Consider the following 24,902-nt stretch of genomic DNA (forward strand, 5'->3'; position numbering starts at 1 on the left):
CTTCAGATGAAAGGGTTTACCTCATCTTTGAAGTTTCTCGGAGGGAGACATGGTAAGTTCAATTGGAGTTTAGACTTTTTGCGAAGACTGCAAGAGCCGATTTGTCTTGGTGTCTTTAATGTAGAGCTTTAACGCCGGAGTGTAGAATGCGGATTTGGCTATCAGGACTTTTCCTTCCAAACATAAGGCCAGTGACTCTTTAAAAGTCAATGCTTAGATTCCACAAGAAAATGTGCGTTTAGCCATCAAAGCTGAAATATAACACGGTATGAAGACAGACCTCCATACTTCAGATATTTCTTGGGTGTCTTTGTCCTGGTGAAACACGGTTTATGCTGCTGGTCCCCAAAAAAGCTTTTGTTATACTGAAATCTGACTTGCACTTTGTGATAGTAGCAGTCATTAATGAATCCAGCTAATGCTGGAAATGCCCTATGATTGAACCTTTATGTTGTTCCATAGTTGATAAAGTGTGTGTCTTATTTATATCTCTAGTAGACTGGTGTTTCAGAGTTGGTCTAAGTGTTTACAGGCAACTTAAGTAGCCTTAAGTGAGGTTGTTGCACAATCGTAGAAGTAAAGGCCAAGTAATGTATTTGGCATTTGGGTTCTGACAGCATTTAAAAAAAACAAAAGGCAATTCTGGCAGGGATGATAAATAAACTTGTCAGCTGAAACGGAGCAGAACAGATCCAATATTGGACTGGGTATGTTGAAGGATTTATACATTCTTGGTGTTTTCAGGACAAAAAATATTGGATGTATTGAAGGTATGGCCTTGAAGTCAGAATAATCCGTACTCCAGAATTATTGAAAGAGTTGAGTACAAATAACCATTTAGTAAAAATCTGTGAAAATATTCATGTTTTTAGATGCAAAAATGTACCACGTACACAGATAGTTTGTTGTCATTAATAAAGGTGGAAAGGACTTGCATTTCTACAGCTACAAAGTTTGCTCAAGGTAGAGTTCGTTCCCTCTCGTTGGCTTAGTGTATAAAAGAAAAGAGCAGGCAGCTTTGTATTGCATTGCATTTGTTGTAATCATTTGCTAAACTGGGGAATATGCTGTACTACACCTAAAAACAATTGACAAGTGCCTTAAGGCAGGTGGTGAATAATGTCTGAATGCAGTCTAAAGTTGTTGTACTGTGGTGGGTTCGAGTCTGAACCTTGTCATCATTTTCAGTTTGTTGTGCTTAATTGAAACGAAATAATTTAATCAAATTTCCACCATCTAATTGACAAAGAACAAACCGCAGGGTAGTGCTGCAACTCAGGAGTACCTAGTTTGGTGGGCTCTAGGCGAAATATAATTAAACTGCTATTTGTAGCCTGCCTGCTGTGCTCGGTGCATGAAGAGTACTTGCATTGGAGAGTGCACACACAATATGCAGAAAAGAGGGCGTAGAGGTCAACCACTTGTGTTTTTTTTCTTTCTTTCTTTCTCTTTTTTCTTTTTTAAATTGGCAGACTTTTATAAAATTACATGTTGGCCATGGGTAAATGGATCTGGTCACTTTTTGGCAAAGTTTGCAGTCTTACTAAGCCGAATGTAGTAAAAATGAGTAGATGTGTGAAAAGGCAGTGGCAGCTATCCTTGGCACAGCTGCATTAGTGCAACACATAATACACACGTCACATTAAAGAGAAACGGTCTGAATTTTGCGCTGTCAAAGTATCAGACTTTTGTTTGACAGATACATTTGTAGAACTTTAAAATATTTATTTTACATGATACATTCATTGTCAATTAGTTTAAAAAAAGATTAGCACCTTAGTGAAGTCGTGCTCCGAGGACGAACAGCAGCATCTCCTGGGCTTCGCTCAAATACCTCAACTGTACTAGTGTGAGTAACTTTTAAAGTGTGTATGTGAGGGGAGGGGGGAGTAGCTGCAGTGTCAGAAAAGTAAATGCTTTTAGTGGCTGTTACCTTACTTTAGCCATGAAGTGTGTCGGTGTAATCTGAGGCTACGCTAAAGTATCAGGTGTAGAAGCAGAGAGCTGCGACGGGCTGCAGAGTGTGTAACCGGGCTGCTTAAGTAGCAGGTCAATTTTTAAACTTTATAATTTTGTTGATGCTGCAATTTCTGGGCTCCGCATACTTTTAGTTGTGTATATAGGAACAGAACATTACTGTACAGAGAACTTCCAGATTATATTTCTCGCATTGAACCATAAAGCACAAACGATGAGATTGAGGAATATTAATAATCCATTTATTAATTATGCATACCCATAACCCATATTTTTTCCAGTTACAAAGTATATATTCAACCTGATTTTATGTCCTAGGCTTGCAAATGAGTCCTGCATTATATATGTAGCATGTATATTATAGTAAAGATGGTTATGAGATTCTTAAACAAGAGAGAAGAGAGAAAGGACACAAAACATCAAATAGTGACGTTTAGACAAACAGCATTTCCATTTGGATATTTCTTGATCTTTCACTCCCTGCTTTAGTCTTATTACCGCAGGTCATTCTCAGACCGTGAGATTATTTGAAAGTGTGGAAATGTGGATCTGTAATCTATTTGAGTCGGAGCTTTCAGGACATATTATACAGCTAGCTGCATCATTCCTAACCTGAAGTTCTTAGCTATCAAACTCTCGTCCCTGCTTATAGTATCCAACTTTGTTTCCGTACAGATGTTTCAGGTCAGTCCTAATAAGTGTGGTTAATCCTGTGTTCTCTACTTTGCCAGAAGTTACAACATGTAGCATTTACTGTCCTCACATTTTTATTGTAGCCGAGCAACAGCTCTTAGGCTGTAGCGCGGCATTTACTTCACTGAAGGCAAATCACCTTCATCCCCTTCTTGCATAGTTGGGCCACATTGTGTAACTTGCTAATGATCCAAATGACTTTTATTCTGTAAATGACTGCGCTGAGGGACAGATGTTGCTGCAGGCGCTTTAATTTGTCGGAGTCAAATTAGTATACAATGAATTTCATAAACCTTCAAGGCGCTTCACTCAATCAGAATAGCCTTATGTTTTCCAGATAAATTATGTACAGAAGGAAATCTAGGTCAGACTTGATCTGTGCAATAAAAAAAGCCAAGCGTTTGACTCTCAACTGAGAAAATGTTTTGTCATCTCGTTTGTCATTGAAATATTTATTTGCATAACACTAAAGAAGTTCAGTAGGAACACAATTTCCATTTTCCATCTCATAAGCCGTATATTAGAATTTCAATAGTTGTCCTTTTGGGTTTGTTTGTTCTTTTTTTCCTTTCTTTTTCTTCTGCATTACTTTTAATGAATATCTGAATGCTCTGCAGATGTCAGTGTGTTTATGTTAAGTGAGCAAGTTGAACTGCTGACAGAAGGCGTTACTGTCAAAATAAATTTGTCTTCACCAATTATTATATGTATTATAGTTTTATCTCAATTATTAGCCTTAATAAAATTGTACACAACACAAGAGAGAGAATAAAAATCCCTGTTCCTGTGTACTGTCGGGCAAAGCTCTATAGCCCTCAGAGGCTAACAGTGTGGATACATAGTGACCAGTTTTTGTTGGTAGTATTCTCAGTCTGGTTTCGAATCTGTATCCTAATTAAAAATAAAATAAAATGCAGAGAAACCGAGAAATTTCCATAACTGCTGTTGGGGGCATATCCCAGTGTGTCTCATTTCATCTTGTTCTTTTGTTATTGGAAGATTTGAGTGGAGCTGTCTAACTTCAAAGTTCCAACTTATTCATGAAAGTGGAACAAAGACATGATGTTGGCGCCTGTCCAACTTATCAAGAGAGAGTTGGTGTCTTCCACCAACACATTTCACAGCAGGCTGATGCATAATCGTCCTTCTGTTTAGCCAGGATGTGGATGCAACAGAAATGAGACATAAAGGAGATGAAAGCCAAAACAGTGACCATGATCTAAGCTTGTGTGCCAAGATGTTTCTCATTCATCCTTCAAGCTGGAGAGGTTGTGTAGTTGTTTGTCTTGGGCAGTGGGTGGGCTGTGTAAGGAATTACATCTCCCCTCACCCACACACTGTGTCTGTCCACAGCTGCATTTAAAATGTGCCCCCATTAAAATAAACAGGAAGAAGTATTTTTATACATTTGGTTGTGTGTTTGACTGCACAAGGTCATGAAGCTTAACCTAGAACACCTCATTGGAGCTTTACATTTAAATAAATGCATTCAGATGAGCCAAAATTGATGTTAAGGGTTACAGCTCATGGAAATGGGAGAAACTCTGTCCCTCTTGCATTTAAATTCCTTCTTATATTGAATAATCACTGAATACAGATTTACATAATGTACTGCTGTTTGTGTGCATGCACTTGCCCCTGAGTGATGATGCATTTCTAGAGTTGTGAATAAAGTGTTTTGCATATGTAAAACAATTTGTATACTTTACGTTTCTGATGTTGTTTGACATGTAACATAATACACAGAGCTGAATGAAACACATGCTGTGAGCATCTACATCTGTGATTGACACATTCAAATTTAATAAATCAAAATAGTAGTGATCTATTCATCTTTGTAGCACCTTAGTATGCCTAAATAATCTCTAATGAACACAAGTTATGTTACCTGTTTATCACTTGGTTAGATTATGTTAAATTGGATTTACTGTGCCCAGCTTGTTTACCCCTCTCTCACTGTCCTGGAGTTATTGTTTCAGCAGCATTAAATTAGTAGTAGGCTATCAAATGCATTGTTTGCTTGTCAAACACTCCAGATTCATTTCCTCAAGTGAGAAATTAAACCCATTTTATCTCCAGACCCTCTCTGCCCCAATTTTATGCCAAGAATAGCTAAAAAAATCTTACATTAAGGGAAAAGTGGTCTTTCTGCTCCCATAAGTCTTGTAAGTGTGGGAAAAAATGTTCTCCACAGTGACATCAAGGGAAATTAAGGGCTATTCAAACCATACTCAGGTTGTCCATAATTCACCTCATCGCCTCTCTCTCTCTGCCACAGCGTGGACCTGGTGCATGCTCAGCTCCATGTGTGCGAGGGCCGCAGCCTGCCAGAACTCGGCCTCAAACAAGACAAGATCAGGGTGAATGGCTGCGCAATCCAGTGTAGAGTGACAACCGAGGACCCATCCAGAGGCTTCCAGCCAGACACGGGAAGGATTGAGGTAGGCTTTATCTACAAGTGCCCTCATTGTGTTCATTTGCTGGTGTAGTGAAGCTATTTGTCTACTAAGAAACCTAATGAAGGTGGCAAAGGCCAAAAGAGGCCAGCTGATTTTACAAAATCAAAAAGCTTTTTTGTGGCGGTTCAGATGGTGTGAACAAGACTGCAAGAGTTAAAAGGTTCTTTCTTTTTGGCCAAAAATGCAGGAATAATATTTAAAATTTCACGTGTACATTTTCCACCAGTATCCTGCGATCTCTAAATTCACTAAATCTGCCAGAGGAGTTGAGTGCACTCTATCAAAAGCCAGTGTTTGCGGCATATCAAATTATTTTAACCTTGTTAGTTTATACTCAAACAATAAGAGCCTTGGAGCCGACCATGCGTGCACCTGCATCGTGATCTTGATTTCTGAAAATAGAGCCAGTGATTCCAAACGAGAACTATTCCCATAGTGATATGATATAATTTTCCTGTTTTAATGAGAGAGGAGTATTCACATCCAGCACGGCCTGGGTGAGGCTGCTGCTACTGACAGGAACTAGAAATGTGAAAGCTTTCACTGATGGGTGCATTTAAACTGTTAGACTGAGTGGGTTCATCATTGTCTGGAGGTGGGGGTGTTGAAAACATTTCTTTTGGTTTACAAGTACTCACCACATTTTGATTAAAAAGAAATGGATTACCAATGACTTCCTGGTCTTACCAATTAATTCTGTTAAAAAGGGGTGAACTAGAAGTTGTTTTGCATATAGATTTAAATTTAATTTGTCATTTCATTTGGCTCCAAGGGGTTTTAGTTTATTAGCGGGATACGTGGCTCAATGATCAGAGTTAATTTAACCTGGACATATCAGCGCATTAAAGGAGCCATCTCAGAATTTTCTTAATTTTAAGTTGTATTATAGTAAGCAGCACATATTCCAGGATCACCTTTAAATTGGCCTTGCAGGACCAAACATCGAATCTGTTTTTAAATACCATCCTCATTAGATGGCATTCTCACGTTCATTACTATTCACCGTGAAAATTATGTGAGAAGAGTGGCCATGAAGGGGCTTGTGACCTTTCCATTTCAAGGACTTTCCACCTTGTTTCTACTCCATATTTTTCCTCTTCAGCTTCCCCCTGCAATTCTCAGAAACCGTCCTCCAACCTACCACTCAGCTTAACAATAATGTACATATTTCACACACCCAGATTCCTTCTTCATAGAGCGCTCACTCTTCTTTTCAGCCATTTTATTAATTTCCTTCTCCATTGGGTTTATTTTGGTCTCTTTACCCGTCATCCTGCACCATTTACCTGTGATTTTGAATGCGGAAACATGATGGACAATAGAGGGAGGCCTCACCACCACCATGCAAGGTGAATGAAATAAACACAATCAATAAAGATGGAGGAATGGGACACCAGGCACTTAATAAATTATTGCTGGATGGCCGTGACTGGTCGGAGGCGGAGCAACAAAGTAAAAGGTGAAGGGCACGAGGATGAAAGTTATAGGTTGTAATTCACTTGAGGTGTCCGAGGAAAGTCGAGTAATTGTCTTTGAGAAATAACGACACTGAAACTTCTGCGCAGGGTCGGATCAGATACAGATAACCCTTCAAACACGATGCTCCAAATATTTGAAACCCACGTGGTTGTAGCACAGAAGGTGATGGATTTTCAGCAGTGCTGTGTTTCAGGAGGAAAGGACTGGAGCCACACACTACTTCCATAAAGCACCAAAATAACTGTCCTTTACTTGGATTAGAAAAAACTTCACGTTAGAACAGCATAAAAATCTGCAAAAATAAAGGTGGGATATTTGATGTTGGAGGTAAAAAGGGAACAGCACCACATCAGAGGCTATTTTTATATCTCATCTGTATGTGAAGAGCAAAGTGATGCAAAATAAAGGTAAATACTTGGCTCACATTTGCAGTGCTGTTCCTTAGTTTTCTGGGGCTGTTCACTGTGCGCGTGTGCGCTAAAGCAAACAAAACAGGGAGGAAAAATTGAACTTTGATAATAGATAGCAAGATTTGAACCTGAACTTCAAAATCAATAGGCAATGTTTTATTTATTATAGGAATGAAGTCATTACTGAGTTTTTCTGGGGCTTCTAGTTACTTTTCTCACCAGTATGGTGCCATACTTGCACCAACACATTCACCCCCAGGCAAGTTTCTGCCCTGAATAGATTTAATAGATGTGTTGCCAGGGAATAATGGATATGTTATATAATGTTAAAACAAATCGCACCCAGAACTACCACAGCTGCATTTTCATTGCAAAAAGTTAAAAAATTATATTGGTACATTTTTTAATAACAGTTAAGTAAATTATGCCTTTTTAGACTTTTTGGAAAACAACAATGAAGTTAAATTTGCTTAAAAACAACTGAATTTCAGTAAATCTTTACAATATTAACCAGCTTCATGCAACACAGCAAGGTTGGTGTTTAATTGGCACAGCGTGGATATACCACAGAGGTCTGCATACACTGAGTGATATTAAAATCTCACAAGTTTGACTTGTATATTTCATGTCTGCTCTTAAATAGGAATTTCCTTAAGGTGTTGACTACCTGCAATATATACAGTTTCCCTAAACTACTGTTTTCTCTTCTTCTCTCGGTTCATATTTTCCATAAGATGCTTTGCTTATGCACCATTAAAACATTGGAGGAAGCAGAATGAAAAATATGCTAATGCCTTAGCTTTAGGGGAGCGTAGCCTGGAGCAAGTAAAATGGTGTTTAGGCATAGGAGGCACAGAGGAGAGGTTCATAGAGGGAGAAATAAAGTAAGGTGTGAGCGAGGGATGAGGAGTGATGGATGCCGTAGTGCAAGCACGGCAGCAGCCCCGTCGACAGAATGACTGGGAGGAATGGACTGCCTGCTTTGGAAGGCGAAGGGCGGAGAGTATTAAAGCAGCACCATGACATTTTGTATTTTAATCTATTTTTCTTCAGAAGCTCTTCACATTCGGTGTGTTTGCGAGTCTTTTGGCACGTAAACGCTGTGATCAGTTTAGCTTTGTGAGATATGAAGGTGATTCTAAGAAGCACAAGTGGAAAAACCTTTACTCCCATAGTGTGATAAGTGGATGATGAAAGACTATTTACTGAACCCTGAAATCACGTTACGGCAGTAAAATAAAGATGGTGGAAATATGGTTTTGTTGTTCACAGCGGGGGAAACAGTGGGGGTGAGTTTGAGCTTGCTTCATAGTATGCTGAGGTATTGAAGCGAATGATTAACATGTGATCTAAGGGAGCAGCGATCACCCTTTTTTCATCTCGTTTATCTGCTGATCCATCTTCAGAGTTGCTCCAATGTGCTCATTTCTTCCTTTCCTCTTAACTCTGTCCTCCTCTCTCCTTGTCAACGGTGCCCTTTTCTCCCAGTTTCCCATTGTTTCCACATTTGCTCTCAATCCATTACATCCAACTATCAATCTTCCCTCATCCTTTCACCTTTAACATCCCTTAACCTTTAACATTACCAACAATCTCTTATCCAATCCTTTTCTCACATTTGTCTTTCCCAGCTTCGTCTCTGCAAGGCCAAGTCCTGCTGTTCTCCTCTCCTCCCAGTGTTCATTTTATTCAACCTCCTTCTCTGTTACTCAGAAACTCATTTTACATCTTCCTTTTCCTCTCACTCACTCTGCCTCCACTCTGTCCTTCCTTCCTCCCTTCCTGCTGTCATGTCCTGCTCGGCGTACTAAACCAGGGGAACAGAAAACCCTTACTGGAGCAATACCAGACTACTTCATCTTCTCCTCCTTCATTCATTGTCCCATTAGTCATAATGTGACGATCAGATGAGGATTTAACTGTCCTCCCATACATCACTTGTCTTTTCTCTTCAACGTGTCAACCAGCATTACTCACATCTGTGTCTCCACTTCCACCCCCCCAACAGCATCCTTCTCTTGTTTGTTTCTTTTAATGGAACACATTTGCATGCGTCACTCAGCGTATTTGATGTGTTTAAAAATGCTTGTGCACGGGTCTGCAGGCCTGTGTGTACCGGTATGTGTGCATCGTTCATCCGAGGAGCAGTCTTGAGTTTGAAAACAGGTGGAGTCCTAATTAGAGGAAGTGTATTTGTCTTGCCTATCATCATAAAAACACCTTCAGCTGCACACCATAAACAGACCGGCTCGATCTTATTGGTAGTTTCATCACTGTTATCTTTCATTTTCTTCCCTGCCATTAACAGAGCCGCCAGTCAGCGGTGTAATCAACTGGTGACTGAACTTGTTATAAGTTTGAACTCCTGCTTAAAAGTATTGACTGTTGATTGATTTCCTATGTGCTGTTTTTGTTTATTTTTGTGATTTAGGGTTTTTAAAAAGTGGTTAACATAAGAGGAATTTTGACAGTATGTTTTCAAAACTGTGGTCCTGCATTACACTGTGAAAGAGGCTCAGAGTTGGGTCTTTAAAAATGCAGGTATCTCATTGGGTCATCTCATGATGCCTGCTACCATTACCTGCAGTACTGTGAAAGTCTTGGGCAAATGGATGCAGTGAGTTTATTTGAGCATGTAGAAACACAAACGAATACAAGGCAAAAACTCAAAAATTCAAAGTCAATATTTGGTACGACCACCTGCATTCTTCAGGAATGGCTCTACATGCTTGTTGGACATTCAGAGCTCCCCTTTCGATGCTGGGTGCCTTTTTGTTCTGTTCTGTCAGATAATCCACACTCATTCAATAAAGCTGACATTTTAAGGTTTCAGCACCTCATCAGACCTGTTGCCACTGATTGTCAGTCCAGTTCTTGTGTAATTTGGCCCCCTCAGCCTTTTCTCCCTGTTTCCCTGCCTCAAGAATGGCTTCCCGACAGCCACACGTCCACTGAGACGGTTTCTGATGAGGCTTTAGTGAACAGTGGCTGGATCAACTGAAGGGCCAAATGCCTCTCCAGGTCCTGTGTCAAGTCTTTATTGGATTTTTTTCCCCCTTGTTTCTTATGAAAATGACTTAAAGATGCTGTAGATGGCTGGGGTTGTCACTCGCAGGGAACACTGTACCGCTTGCCAGGTTTTGAGTTAATAGATGAATACTTTTATTTTAAGCTTTTGTCTCTAAATTCAGCTAAAGAAATGGAAACAAATGTCATTGTGACAGGCTTTTAGTAACAAAGTGCCTTAAGGTGCAACACTAGTTAATCTCTTGAGTTGGATGCCTTTCATGCTTGAACGAGTCATTGGTCAGTAGCTTATCAAACGAGTAAAAACAAACACTGAAAATGGTCAGCTACAAGGACTGGACTGCACATGTGTGAAGAAGTAGTCAATGTCCAAAGGAACCCTTTGCACAGACTTCTGCACAATACTGTATTCAGACCAACCAGTAGATGTGCATTCAGGAAAACCCAGATGAGTTTTTCGAGAAAAAGCTGCCGTTGAAGAGAACAAGCAAAGGAAATGTGGCTGTTTGTCATAGCTATTTATTAATACTGTGCAGTTAATGTTATTATCGCGCAGTCTATATATGCGTACGCCTGATTTTTGCATCCTTGTTTATTGGATCCAGTGTAGCTTGTATTAAACTTCTGAGACTTCATAATCTTTAGATGCCTTAAGGATGCTATAATGTAATTTCAGCTAGTTTGAAAGTTATTAGTCCAAGTCTGGTGTAGGGCTTTGCAGTCTACTTGTGGCGTGAAAGAAAAACGGACCAATCACAAGGCTGTGTGAGTAAATTAGATTAAACTGCTAAACTAATACCCACAGTGACACGTAATGATGTAACCTTGGCGGTCTGTGCGCTCATAACTCAAGGACTAGCAGTATTTTCCATAATGGTAGTAAAAAGTGTCGAGGTCAGCATTTGTCTATAAAAAGCGGTTTGTCACCATTACTGGTAATGATAATGGTAACCTTATTATTTTATACGCAGATTAAAGTCGTTCCCTCGCAGAGAGACTAACACATTCGGTGCAGTAAACCGTGTCATGCACTTATTAGTCAGCAGGATGTGATTTTCCCACACATACAGTATGTAGATGTGGTGATCTTGCATCATCACATCTACAATCTACTGTCCAGTGCCTTCACGAGAGGAAACATCTCTTTTGGTTTCCGATAGCACTATACAAGGATTACACATAAAGCAAGAAAACGGAGTGAGGGGCACGTTCACATTGCCCCTTGTTAACACCCCCGACCCCTGACCAGAACACCAGACCTGCAGGAGGGCAAACCAGCAGTACTGTGGCTACAGACACACATGCAGTCCTACAAGATGTGATTTCCCAAGAAAAAGGGTTTGACCTTGAAGGTCGTGGGTGGGGTGATTCCTCCCGTGTGAGCAAGGCGGAGTTTGTTGAATCGCTGTGTGAGGAATATGTTTTTATCATATTTATGCTTTTTTTTTTTTTTTACCCTGTTTTTGTATCTCATGCATTGAATGCAGCATTTTCCCATCTTTGCCTCTCATCACCATGGTAATTATAGGCCCATACCAGCCTGTATTTTTACAAAGTGACATTTCTCCCGTTCCTTTATTAGTTTACCCTCGACTGAATTGTCTGCTCATCCATTTGGTGTGCCTCACTCTGCGTTCCTACCTCTTTCTCATCTCTCCTCTTTCCATTTGTATTTTTCACTGCTAATTTTTGTTCATCAAAGCCAAATATTTGCTTATAATGTGCACGGAAATGATCGTGTTTGCAAATCCTTTTAATGATTTGATAAAAACGACTATGGAACATGTTGAGAGACCGTCGGTGTTTGTGTTGAGTCAAGAAAGTCTCAGTGAGCAAAGTTTCTTACTTGGTTGCTGTAGCTCATTCAGGAGAAATCTATTTTCATTCAGAGACCAAAGCTTATTGAAATTGGGGAAATATGCATGAGTGAACATCGTGAAATGCTTTGTCTCCCAATTTTCACTTCAACTGCTCCAGATTCCAGGTGTCAAAGAAAATCCCGACTGTTATGGATAGTCGATGGCATAGATTTTTTTTTTCTTTTTTTTTTCTTTTTTTGGAAATCGTTGCCGTTCTTCGGTAGTCTTCAATTTCCAGCGACACAACTCCTCCCAGCAATAAGAGCATTTGTGATTATCTGGTTCTTTTTTAAAATGTTACAATGAGACAAATTGAATAATTCTTGTTAGCAAATTGGTCTGCCGACGAAGTGAGGAGTAAGTGGATACATCTCGGAGGAATAAAAGAAGCAACAAAACAAATGAGTTTTCAGGCATAACTCCCACCACTCAGACATCATTAGGAGTGATGAGAAAACAAAGCACGAATTTAAATGCTCAACAAAAGGTGCAGTTTATCAGCAGAGGAATGCACATCTACAAGCTGTTGCCCCTGCTATGCACACAGTGTATTCTAAAAAATATTCGGACTTGAGACATGTTGTAGATTTAATTATTGAAACATAAAATTACAATCTTTGCGTCAGTCTTCACTCTGGAGGAGCCCAGGAAGACGAGCTGCTGCCTTTTTATTGTAGCTGTTGGGGATAATGAAGAATTGATGACACTGAAAACATGTTTTTTTCCATCCATCCTCATCCGCTTTGTCCGGGGCCGGGTCGCGGGGGCAGCAGCCTAAGCAAAGAGGCCCAGACCTCCCTCTCCCCAGCCACCACCTCCAGCTTATCCGGGGGAATACCAAGGCGTTCCCAGGCCAGCCGAGAGATATAATCTCTCCAGCGTGTCCTGGGTCTGCCCCGGGGCCTCCTCCCGGTGGGACATGCCTGGAACACCTCACCCAGGAGGCGCCCAGGGGGCATCCTTGTCAGATGCCCGAACCACCTCAGCTGGCTCCTTTCGATGTGGAGCAGCAGTGGCTCTACTCTGAGCCCCTCCCGGATGGCCGAACTTCTCACCCTATCTCTAAGGGAGAGGCCAGCCACCCTTCGGAGGAAGCTCATTTCTGCCGCTTGTATCCGCGATCTCGTTCTTTCGGTCACTACCCACAGCTCGTGGCCATAGGTGAGGGTAGGGACGTAGATCGACCGGTAAATTGAGAGCTTCGCTTTTACACTCAGCTCCCTCTTCACCACGACGGACCGGTGCAGCGTCCGCATTACTGCAGCTGCAGCCCCAATCCGTCTGTCGATCTCTGGCTCCCTTCTCCCATCACTCGCGAACAAGACCCCGAGATACTTGAACTCCTCCACTTGTGGCAGGAACTCATCCCCGACCCGGAGTGGGCACTCCACCCTTTTCCGGCTGAGAACCATGGCCTCAGATTTGGAGGTGCTGATCCTCATTCCCGCTGCTTCACACTCGGCTGCGAACCGTTCCAGTGCGAGCTGGAGGCCCTCACCCGATGAAGCCAACAGAACCACATCATCTGCAAAAATCAGAGATGAGATTCTGAGGCCACCAAAGCGAAAGCCCTCCGCCACTTGGCTGCGCCTAGAAATCCTGTCCATAAAAATTATGAACAGAACCGGAGACAAAGGGCAGCCCTGGCGGAGCCCATCACCCACCGGGAACGAGTCCGACTTATTGCCGGCAATGCGAACCAAGCTCTTGCAGTGGTTGTATAGGGATCGAATGGCCCGTAGCAATGGGCCAGACACCCCATATTCCCGCAACACCTCCCACAGGACACCCCGAGGGACACGGTCGAATGCCTTCTCCAAGTCCACAAAACACATGTAGACTGGTTGGGCAAACTCCCATGCACCCTCAAGTATCCTCGAGAGGATAAAGAGCTGGTCCAGTGTTCCGCGACCAGGACGAAAACCGCATTGTTCCTCCTGTATCCGAGGTTCGACTAACGGACGAACTCTCCTTTCCAGCACCCTGGCATAGACTTTCCCAGGGAGGCTGAGGAGTGTGATCCCCCTGTAGTTGGAACACACCCTCCGGTCCCCCTTCTTAAAGATGGGGACCACCACCCCGGTCTGCCAGTCCACAGGTACTGCCCCTGATCTCCACGCAACATTGCAGAGGCGTGTCAACCAGGACAGCCCTACAACGTCCAGAGCCTTCAGGAACTCGGGGCGGACCTCATCAACACCAGGGGCTCTGCCACCAAGGAGTTGTTTAACTGCCTCAGTGACCTCGCCCCCGGAAATTGGCGGGTCATTCCCCTCATCCCCAGACTCTGCTTCCTCCTCGGAAGACGTGTCAGTGGGATTAAGGAGGTCCTCGAAGTATTCTTTCCACCGCCCGACAATTTTCTCAGTCGACGTCAGCAGCGCTCCGCCAGCACTATACACAGTGCAGGTAGAGCACCGCTTTCCCCTCCTGAGACGTCTGACGGTTTGCCAGAATCTCTTCGAGGCAGTCCGAAAGTCTTTTTCCATGGCCTCTCCGAACTCCTCCCACACCCGAGTTTTTGCTTCAGCCACTGCCTGAGCCGCATTCCGCTTGGCCTGTCGATACCTGACGGCTGCCTCCGGAGTCCCACAGGCTAACCAAGCCCGATAGGACTCCTTCTTCAGCCTAGTGGCTCCCTTCACCTCTGGTGTCCACCATTTGGTTCGGGGATTACCACCACGGCAGGCACCAACCACCTTGCGGCCGCAGCTCAATGCAGCAGCTTCGGCAATGGAGACGCTGAACATGGTCCATTCGGACTCAATGTCCCCAGTCTCCCTCGGAATGCTGTTGAAGCTCTGCCGGAGGTGTTTTTTTTTTGTTTGTTTTTTTGTTTTTTGTTTTTAAAGAAAGTTAAAGTTTAGAAGCAGCTCTTTGTCTCACCAGACACTTCATTAGGTACGCCTTGCTTGTGCTGGACTGGACACTGTTTTGCCTCATCCCACAGGTGTTTATAGGAGTGAGATCTGTGGAGACTGTATAGAAGCCGTATTGAGTACCGTGAAATCATTTTCATGTTCAAGAAACCAGTTTGAGATGATTTAGTGTGACTGTAAAGGGATGAACACAGTCAGCAAGAGTACTGAAAGGCTGTGGCATCTCAGCAATGCTCACCTGGTACTAAGATTTAAGTTTTAGCCCATCTTCACATTATGAAGGTATAACACATCAAATCTGCTCCAAGGTTTGTGTTCAGAGATGCTCTTCTACATACCCTGATTGTAATAAGTGGTTACTTGAGTAGGGGTCAACCCTTCTATCAGCTTGAAGCAGTCTAGCTGTTCTCCTTTGACCGCTGACATTAACAAGACATTTTCTTCCTGCTGCTTACTGAATATTTTCCTTTTCCCCCTGATCATTCTCTGTAACCACAGAGTTGCTCATGTGGGAAAATCCCAGTAGATCAGCAGTTTCTCGAATATTCAGACCAACGCGTTTGGCACCAACAATCATGCCACGTTCAAAGTTAAATCACCTTTCCTGCTGATTCTGATGCTCTGTTTTAACAGGTTGTATTAGCCATGTCTACGTGTCTACATGCATTGACTTGCTGCTATGTGATTTCCCTAATTAGACATTTGCATTAATGAACAGTTGAGCAGGTGTACCTAACAAAATGTCAGGTGAGTGTGTATCCTAACAGAAACCCCAGCTACATTTCTCTCCATATTTTCGACCAGTGTGGTAGTTGCCATCTTTTTCTCCCTTATACTGCATCTTTCTCTGCTCCCACTGTATCTTTTCCCTTCTATTATCCCTTTCACCCTCTCCTGGATCCATTTCCATCTGCCTTCCTCACTTCCCGCTGTCACTATCAGTTTCCCCCTGTTTTCTGCCTCTGTGTTTATGTATGTGATCTAGACTGTACATGCAGGTGTGTGGGAGTGTTGGTGTGCAGCACGTTCAGACGTAGATGTGCTGCATGCACACAGGTGTGTTGTGTCTATAATTGAAATTCCCTGCTGTTGACAAGCCTTCTTGCCGTCTCATATTCCTGTCGTTTATGTTGTTTTTCCAGCTGATCCTCCCTCTCTCCAACTCTCATTTATCATTCCTCCTGTTTTCTATCTACTCTCGCTATCACCCTCCCATCTCCTCTCTTCAGTTTCATATTTATATTTCTTTCTAGTTATTATTCACCCGTTCTCTGTCATTTCTCATTTCCCCCCCTGTGCACCTGCTTCGTGTCTTTTGCTCTTCTGTTAGTTGATTTTTGCAGTTTCATATTTCTTTCAATGTTTTCTTTCACCTTGTCACATTGGTCCCCATCTATTTTTGCCTCTTCCTCTCTCATACCTGATTTCCACCGCCTATTCTTTCTTTTGCACCTCACTGTCATGTCACTCGTTAGTTTTTGCAGATTTCCCCCAGTTTCTCTCCTTTCATCTAATTTTTAAATGCTCGTTCTGTTTATTTTCTTATCCCCCTCTTTTCATTTATTTCTACATCTTTTAAACACTTCTCCTTTCTCTATGCTTCCACTCATTCTCCCTCCTTTCATCCCCTCTATGGAAAGCTTTTCCTTATTTGTCACTTAGTCCCCCGCGCCTCCATCTTGCTTCCTCCTCCTTTACTCGTTTGTCTAAATCGGATTCCTCCCTTTTCTCCCTCCTGCTTTTGTGCACACCTGGTCTCCCATTCACTCTATTCACAGTATACTTCATCTCTTTGCTCCTTAACGCTGCACTATTTGTCATTTTGTTTTTCTTCTCATACCTGGCTGTCATTTTCTCTCTCCTCCTTTTGTTTTCAATGTCTTACTTTGTCTCTGCACCCTGTGTATTCACAGCTCTTATCTGTGTTCTTTCTGTCTTACATTTTCTATGGAGGATGCTTGCATGTGTTCACACATCTAGTATTAATATAATACAATACTGCATGGTTACATCGAGTGCCATGTCTGTACTGCATTATTGAATCAATGCTTCAGGGAATACTTACAGGAAATCAGTACATTAGGAAAGGCTTACCTTTATATTTTTGCTACACAGTGTGCATATTGAAAGTGTTTAATTTAGCAACAAAAATTCGTTTCTCTTTAGTACTTTCCCTTTTTGCGTCGGCTGCGAGGGGATTGGAGTAACTGAAGTACTCTGGAAGTAGTTTTTTGAGATTATTGTTCAGGCACTTTCTCCTGTAGAACTTCGTAATGTTCGAGCTTTCTGATGCTTAACTTCATCTTGTTATTTATTCATTAAAAAAAACAGAGTTCCCACAATTTGATGTAATTTGTTCTTTAATCTTCCTGCTGTTACCGTGTAATTGAAAGGCAGATCTGTTTGTTGATTTCAGACAAGCTCATTTGTTTGTGCAGATGAAACATTACTGAAGGATGCTCGAGTTCATTGGGACTAAATTTGAGGAAGTTTCCATTTTTACCGAAAAAGTTGCGACTGACCCTGTAAAAGATGTTTGTTTAAAGACAGATGGAGGCAGTTGAGTTTTTAATGTCTAAAATGGCATCAAATGAGAAATTACACCTACACTCTGTTTTTCAGTGATTATCCATTTCAAATGAGCGTTTCTAGCACCTCAGAAGAAAAGAGGGGCATTAATGTTTCTTTAAGACAGCAATGACCTGAAACTTGAGCTTTTCATTAGAGGATTTTGAAGCTGTATAATGATAAAATACCCAGTCTCCTTCTGAAACATGACTGTTTCTGTCAGTTTTAAATGACAATAAAATCAAGATTGTTCATTTCTTGAGTGCGTAAGAGGTAAAGACAGCTATCAGCTTCAAGTGTGGTGAAGCACATTTATTCATGTTTTGACTGGGGATGCACGGAACAAGTAAAGCAGGTGTCTTCACTAGTCATTTATCACAATGCCTACTTTCAGTTTTCACAGTGGGTCCACATTCACTAAGGCTACGTTCACACTGCAGGTCTTAATGCTCAATTCCCATTTTTTGATCAAATCCGATTTTTTTTGTCTGCTCGTTCACACTACAAATAAAATGCGACAGCAAACGCGCTCTAGTGTGAACGCTCAAAGCGGCCCGCATGCGCAAAAGAAGACGTCACACACAACGAGCTCTGTTTAGATCCAGAGCAAACAGTATTGTTTGACTGGTGGCTCTTAATATAATGACTTTGGACTTCACGTTTCCCAATTTTTGCTTAAAGTTATTTTGTTATTTACATAATAATGTAGATAACCTAATAATGATCCTTATTGCTGTTTTAGAGAGGAGCGGTGCTTCAAAGGATAGTTGCAGATTTCTGTCAGAATCTGCAGATTATACAGTACAAATAAAATGTTCACGTTTCTCCAACGTTGTCTTCCCAACAGTTTCACTAACATCTACACTGGATGGCCAGGAAGCGTTCGCAGTGTCTTCTCCGGCGCTGATAATTGGCGTCTGTGTTGTGTCAGTGACGTAAAAAACGGATTTAATGCGACATGACCGTTCAAACAGCAGTCGCTTTCTAAAACATCAGATATGTATCGGATTCAGTACCACATACGAAAGTGACCCAGATCGGATTTGAAAATATCGGATTTGTGCCGTTCACACTGTCAGACCATGATCGGATATGGGTCGCATAGGGTCAAAAAAATTGGATTTGATGCGCTTTCACCTGCAGTGTGAACGTAGCCTAATATGTGGATGAAAAAGTTCTTTATGCAAAAAGAAGTGCATGCAAAAAATGACCATAAGTCGTGAAACGTATGTTGGTGAATACCAATCATTAGAAATCAACAGACTTATATGTGCGCACCATTTCTCTATGTAAGGAAGTAAGCCAGGGCTGCCCAATCCCGGTCCTCGAGAGCTACCGTCCTGCAGCTTTTAGATGCATCCCTACTCCAACACAGCTGAATCAAATGGTTTGATTACCTCTTCAGCATGCCATCATGTTTGGCAAAGGCCTGATAACAAGCCATTCATTTGATTCAGGTGTGTGGGAACAAGGATGCATCTAAAAGCTGCAGGACGATAGCTGAAGGCACCCCTGAAGTAAGCTAACCGCACAACGCAAATATTGTAAGAGAATCCCAAAAAACAAAAACATGAGAAAGTCCAGCTGAGGAAACGGAAATGGAGGTTTCTGAGGAGGAATGAGCGAGGAGACACGAGACGAGACGGGCTGAAATAACAGACGTTGAACGTTGTTTAACCTTCGATGCTCAAGTGAAAATAGAAAAACTTTGTACATCAAAGCTGATATAATGAAAAGGGATAAGAAGAAACAGGTGGAGGAACAGAACCACCTGATCTGTCAGCCCAAGATAAGAAACTCGAGGCATTATTGGAAAACAACCATATCCTCCAGCATCAGTGGGATTGGAAATGAAAAGCTAGACTTTGTGTGATTATAATAAAGAACAATGGTCATATTTATAAATGAGATAATGCCTGCTAGTGTGTGTTGAAGCCTACATTATGCTTTTGAGGCTGATTTAAAAAAAGATTTTTCTGAAACTGATGAGCAACCAAAAAGAAATCAGAGTATGAACAAATTCTGATAAGATGATATTGATGGACCTCAGGTTTGTACATAACTCACTGTTTGTGAATGAGGCCCAATATTAATCTGACCTCATTTTCTTGGGCAAAGTCACAACTTTTAATTGGTATTGTTGACAGCAGCTGCTTCCTCTGAGAGCGTGGCTACTGAGTTGGACTGGCAGACAAGTGATTCTTTGCATGCTAATTGCAAAGCAGAACAACTGAAGAAGGCTCTCAGGATTATTTTCTCTGGTAGCCATCCTGAAAGTCCCCTGTGTCCTCCAGTGGCCCTGCATTAGCATGACAGGAGTCTGAGCACGCCTTTGTTTCTCAAACATTGAAATGAGCTGGCATATTATAATGCAGAGCCAGTGTCTGTCAGTGCACTGGCTTGCACATCATTCAGTTGCCTTTTCTTTTTTGGGGGCTGAAAAGGAGAATTGCACTGAAATAACGGCGTGTATGTGAGTAGTTGAAGCATGAAACTTCCTCCAGTTAGCTGGAACTGAAATATACCACCGATTTCCCAGAACACATGACATGATTATCACATATCGCTCAGCTTGATTATGAAGATGCTATCTATTAATAATGAATAGATGAGTGTACTGAGTATAGATGTGCATATGTTACTAATGAGCGTAGTTGAATTTTCAGTTCCTCGGACACCAAAACGCTTGAGCTGATCCAGCCATGTAAATCTGGTACAGCAGCTTTTCTTCAGTGTATCCCAGATATCAGATTTGGATGTGCCGACCATCCCGTCAACACCCCCCCTTTCTCTTTACATAATCTGCCCTGCAGGCTGTTCATATCTACTTCTTATATTCATCCCACCTCTCCCACTTGCTGCATTTTTGTCCCCCACTCTTGTTCAGCTTTGCTCTCTTCACACATCCCCATCCTTAGAGTTACTCAAATTCTAGTCCGGTCTTTACTCCACAGCTCTCACCCTGTAGATTTTGAACTTAAAGCATTTACTTTCAGGTCTTTGATTTCTCTGGGCTTATTTTATTCCTCTCCCTCTTGACATGCAGAATATGCGCTAGACTTTTCAGCGCACGTGTCCTACATAACTGCTGCCTGGCTGTTGTCGGTTTGTACACGTCGTCTTGTCGGATGTTGTTTGCTTTTTCCCTTTCCTTTGTGTTCAGTGGAGTGCCAGTGTGTGTGCACTCGCAGGTTTAGTGATGCATCAACATCCCTGTATGAGTTTCTCCTTGTTTCTGCATCGGTATGTATGTCTGCGTGTGTGTGCGGGTGGTTTTATCAGCTCTTGCAGATGGCCCCAGTCTCTCATCCATCGTTCCACTGAAATGAAGAGCCCTCTGAAGAGTAAAGGCGGAGAAGAAAGGAATGGACAGACAGACATGGAAAGAGTGAGGGGGCGATGACGCATGGAGTTAGCGGGCGGAATGGTGGAGTGGGGGTGGGGGGGAAACATGTTGAAACAGCAAGAGGTGGAAATGAGAAGAGGATGATCAAAAGATGGACAGATTTGGAGAAGTAATGCAGAGAGTTGGATCACCAGAAGTGGCCATTTACACACCCTACAGTGCTTTGTGTAAAGTGAACATCTAAGAGCGTGTGGTGGTGTGTGTGAGAGCTTATAACATGACTGCATGGATGTGAGTTGTACCCAACTTATTTGATACTGCACCAACAGACTCGTTTGCTTCAAGCTGCATGCGTCTTGGTTTTTTTCCTTCGTGTGGGCCTTTGGAAGTGAATTTTTACTGCCGCTAATGTACAGCTCGCTGTAAAGGCTTGGTCACATAGCTAGAGGTGTGCGTGCACATTTCTGTGTGACAGTTGGCTTGCATTAAAAAGAGGCTCTTGAAATCGCCACGGGGTAAGCAGTGTTTATGATGCGCTACCCGCAGGAGAGAAAATAAACAGAAAAGAGACGGAAAGCCAAGAATAAATAGAATAAACACGCGAGGAGAGATGAGGTGAAGGAAGTGAGTTTGTGCTGCACCGAGAAGCGTGCGGCAAGCGTTTGGAAAAGGTGAGCGAGGGACAAAGTCTAAGTCTGGAAACAGACTTTAAAGAGCTTGAAAGAAAAGCAAACAGACTCCAGGGTGGTGAGAGGGGGAAAGAAGCCACAGAAGTGAGGGGAAGGATTGTTGACAGGTCGAGCAAAGAGGTAGTCAAAGGAAGGAATTTTGACCTAGAAGCACAAGGATTATTTTTACTTTTATTTTTATTTTTTGTAAATCGCTTAAGGAACTAACAAGCAAAAGGGGAAAAGAGTAGGAGGTCTGTGTTAGTATGTTGTCCTTTTTGATTGTTTCTCCCTGTTGGGCTGTGAAATGTCATTCCCGGCAGACCTCCATTTTTATTGGAGAAAAAGACGGCAGTAGCATGCAGAGATGGAGGAAAAGAATATAACAGAATAAAAACAGCCATGAAATACAGAAACAAAACTGAGTATTTTGAAACCCAAGGGTTCTTTCTGAAAGGCATACAAATATGTCTTGTTTTTGGTTTTTTGTTCAAGGTCTTTATCAATTAATATGGCTAGTTTGAGGATTACCAGGAGTAAAGAAAATACCTTCACAAATAAAGCTCCCCTTTGGGTTGGGCTGTTCTTACTTAATGAAATATGAAATACAGACATCTAAGAGGAGATTTATTTTTAAAAGTAGCGTTAGGACAACAATAAAAGCTTCGAACGGTATTAAAATTGGAATAAACAATTTACAGTAATTTAAGTTAAAGATGTTTGTTGGTGAATATTGAAACTGACGGGGGGGGACATTAAAGACAGAAATCAAATTTAAAAAGATGAAAACATACGGGAGCATTAGTGTTGTAACACATGAAGAACGTCTGACACTATTAAAGGGATGTGGTGCTGATTGAAATTCAACATAGTGAGTTTTTAGAAGAGCAGAGATCAGGTCCTGTACTATGAACAAGTTCAGCATACCCAAAGCAGTTTTTGGGCGTAGCAGCCACATGAAGCTGGTTATCAACTCTAAGGTATTCCACAGTTTCCTCCTGTGCATTCATATGAGGGATGGTGCTGGCAGCATCTGACCAACCACAAAGATGGACTGGTGTGCTTGCAGCAGAGTGGGTGAGTTTTATAAAGGCTGATGAAACTGTAATATTAGAAAAATAAACATTGCATTAATGTGCGCACTTTAGGTGCTGTTGTCACTACACTGGACTAGATCTCTCTTTTTTTAGCCACAGGAGTATCTGATGGATTATCTGGTACGGTGGTGTGGGAAAAAATCTTTGACCCCTTCCTGATGTCAAATGTGTCATCAATCATCAAATGCAGTTTCTAAATTAAGGTGTTTGTTCTTAAAGGGAAAAAATCCAAACCTGCGCCGCCTTCTGTGGAAAAAATGATTGCTGCAGATATTTGTCCTTTAGTAAAAACTGCTGTCCATGCACACAGGGATCTTCCAGAAATAGTGATGCCATTTTCTAGAGAACCAATTGGTCAGTAGGAGATGATTTCATACCTGTTGATCTCTTCTCTCAAACATAACCTGCTCTGGAGGAGCATTAGATGCTGTTGCGATTTACCCCAGTAAAAAACCATCCATAAAACAGTTACCCTGATGTTACATGGGCATCACTGCTTCATAGTGCAGGGCTCTGTCCAGCAGTGGCATGTGCTGACTTGTACAGAAAGGCAAGCAGAGCAGTGAGTGTACTGACTGCATACCTGTGCAGAGCATGCTGCAAAGAAATTGAATATAACTTCTTGCTGCTTTTCCAGTGTTACTTTTAAGCCTTATTGAACTCATAGAAGACTGTGGCCAGTGTGTTTTGACACAAACTTTATACCTTTTCCCTCTATATACAGAAAATGATACCCCTGACTGAAATTGGATTTGCCGTGCCTTAACATAAAAAGCTAAAATATTTCTGCGCTGCTAGCGGATTATATGGTGTAAAATGCTAAATTCACAAGGACTTTGGGAGCTCCTGTAATCTAGGCCAGTTATACCAGTATAAGTAGTATATTGCAGAAGGCAAGCAGTCGTTGTGTATGACAGAAAAGGGGGGAATTAATGGGGAAAATGGAAGATGCTGTAAGAAAAGAGGAATAAAAATAATCTATGAAATGACACATAATCTAACTCATTTTCCATCCCTGTTTGGCTGATCCACAGACGCCACCAGTGGCTGGGCTCTATTAGTTGGACGTAATGAGCGAAAATGTACAGCACTGGCGGGAATGTAATAATTTGTTTCACAGCTGTGGATTAGGACTGTTCATGCTGGTTAAACAGATTTTTCTTTGAATATCGCTGGGATAAAAGCAATTAAATTAAAATTTGACCGAACATTAGCAATTGGGCAAGAATTGGATTGTGACTAAAGCTCTTATCTAGTCCATATGCTATACGTGAAACCATCCGTGTTAATGTGACGTGTAATATGAGAGACTGGGCTAAAGCCAGTGATCCTCATTTAATTCACTGCCACGTACAATGTGCATAAATATACACTCGGCGATCTCGCGTCGTTCCTGTTTTGAGAGCTGCCGTCTGTTCTTGTTTATATGCTGCATTTGTGGTTAAATCCCTCTAACTCATTTTGAATTATGGGCTGTTGCTCCAGGCTCCAGCAAAACCATTGATCAGGCACTTTAAATGTCAGCAATAATGAACTTTACCTGTTGACGCCAGATTAACTCTTCTGTCAGTTAGCCGACATAGGAAATGAGGTTCCTTTTTTAAATTGGGAGATACACACACTCCTACACTCACTGTTCATCTTTTAGTCTTTTTTTATTATTTAGTTAAATAACGTTTAATAAGCCTCCTTGGTTTGAGCTATGTATTCTGTCAGGTAGTTTCGAGTTCACCAAACCCTCTGTGAACCAGACAAGAACTCGATAACAAAATAAAATCGTGTCCTTGTTGAATAGATAGCTGCAGGATTTGGCTCCAGCCCTGCAGCTCGACCATTTCTTCTATTTCCATATTATCCCCATTAGCTCCCATTCACATTCTTGTCTCTACCTGTCTCTGCCAGGTTTGCCTGGATAATGTACTTGCTTCAGGCTCACAGGTTGCAAAGTGTCCATTCCTCATCCCACAGATGTTTTCACTACTTTTCTGGTGTGCCTGTGAAGTAGCGAACTCCCGCTCTTGTTTCGGTGTTTTCTCAGCCTGTGTTTGTGTGATACTTCCCTAGGTCATGTATGAAATGAATGAAACACTTCCACACCTTCTGCAAATGCTTTTCTCGGAAGCCGTTGGAGCCGACGTGCTTTACAGGGTGGTATTTGTAAGCGATAAACCAAATGGAGCCTGATGTTAGGTCATGCTGAAAGCAGCCGATACCTGTGCAGCAGAGGTTTATGGGTAATGCACACAGTAATGGCTGAACGCTGACACGTTACTGCCATGTCGCTGCTTTCATCCAGGAATGAAGTCGGTAAACTGAAAATGTTCCAGCGTTAAATGAACGACGGATTATGGCCGAGAAATGCCGCATTTAGCAGGGTGTTGTTTAATTTCCTTGTTTGCACATTAAAAACTACCAGAATGCTGGAGGTGATGATGTCACA

General features: G+C 41.9%; 1 protein-coding gene across 4 annotated transcripts in view; it reads left to right on the top strand.

Moving 5' to 3' along the window:
• Window positions 1-24,902, top strand: part of pcxb (pyruvate carboxylase b) — a 292,624-nt gene that overhangs the window by 92,474 nt on the left and 175,248 nt on the right. For all 4 annotated transcript variants that reach the window (XM_026161745.2, XM_080299926.1, XM_026161746.2 and 1 more), the window contains exon 11: window positions 4,949-5,111. In XM_026161745.2, coding sequence (XP_026017530.1) covers window positions 4,949-5,111 — 163 coding nt within the window. The remainder of the gene's footprint in view (window positions 1-4,948; window positions 5,112-24,902) is intronic.

The sequence above is a fragment of the Astatotilapia calliptera genome, chromosome 3, assembly GCF_964374335.1.
Source record: "Astatotilapia calliptera chromosome 3, fAstCal68.1, whole genome shotgun sequence".
NCBI lineage: Eukaryota > Metazoa > Chordata > Actinopteri > Cichliformes > Cichlidae > Astatotilapia > Astatotilapia calliptera.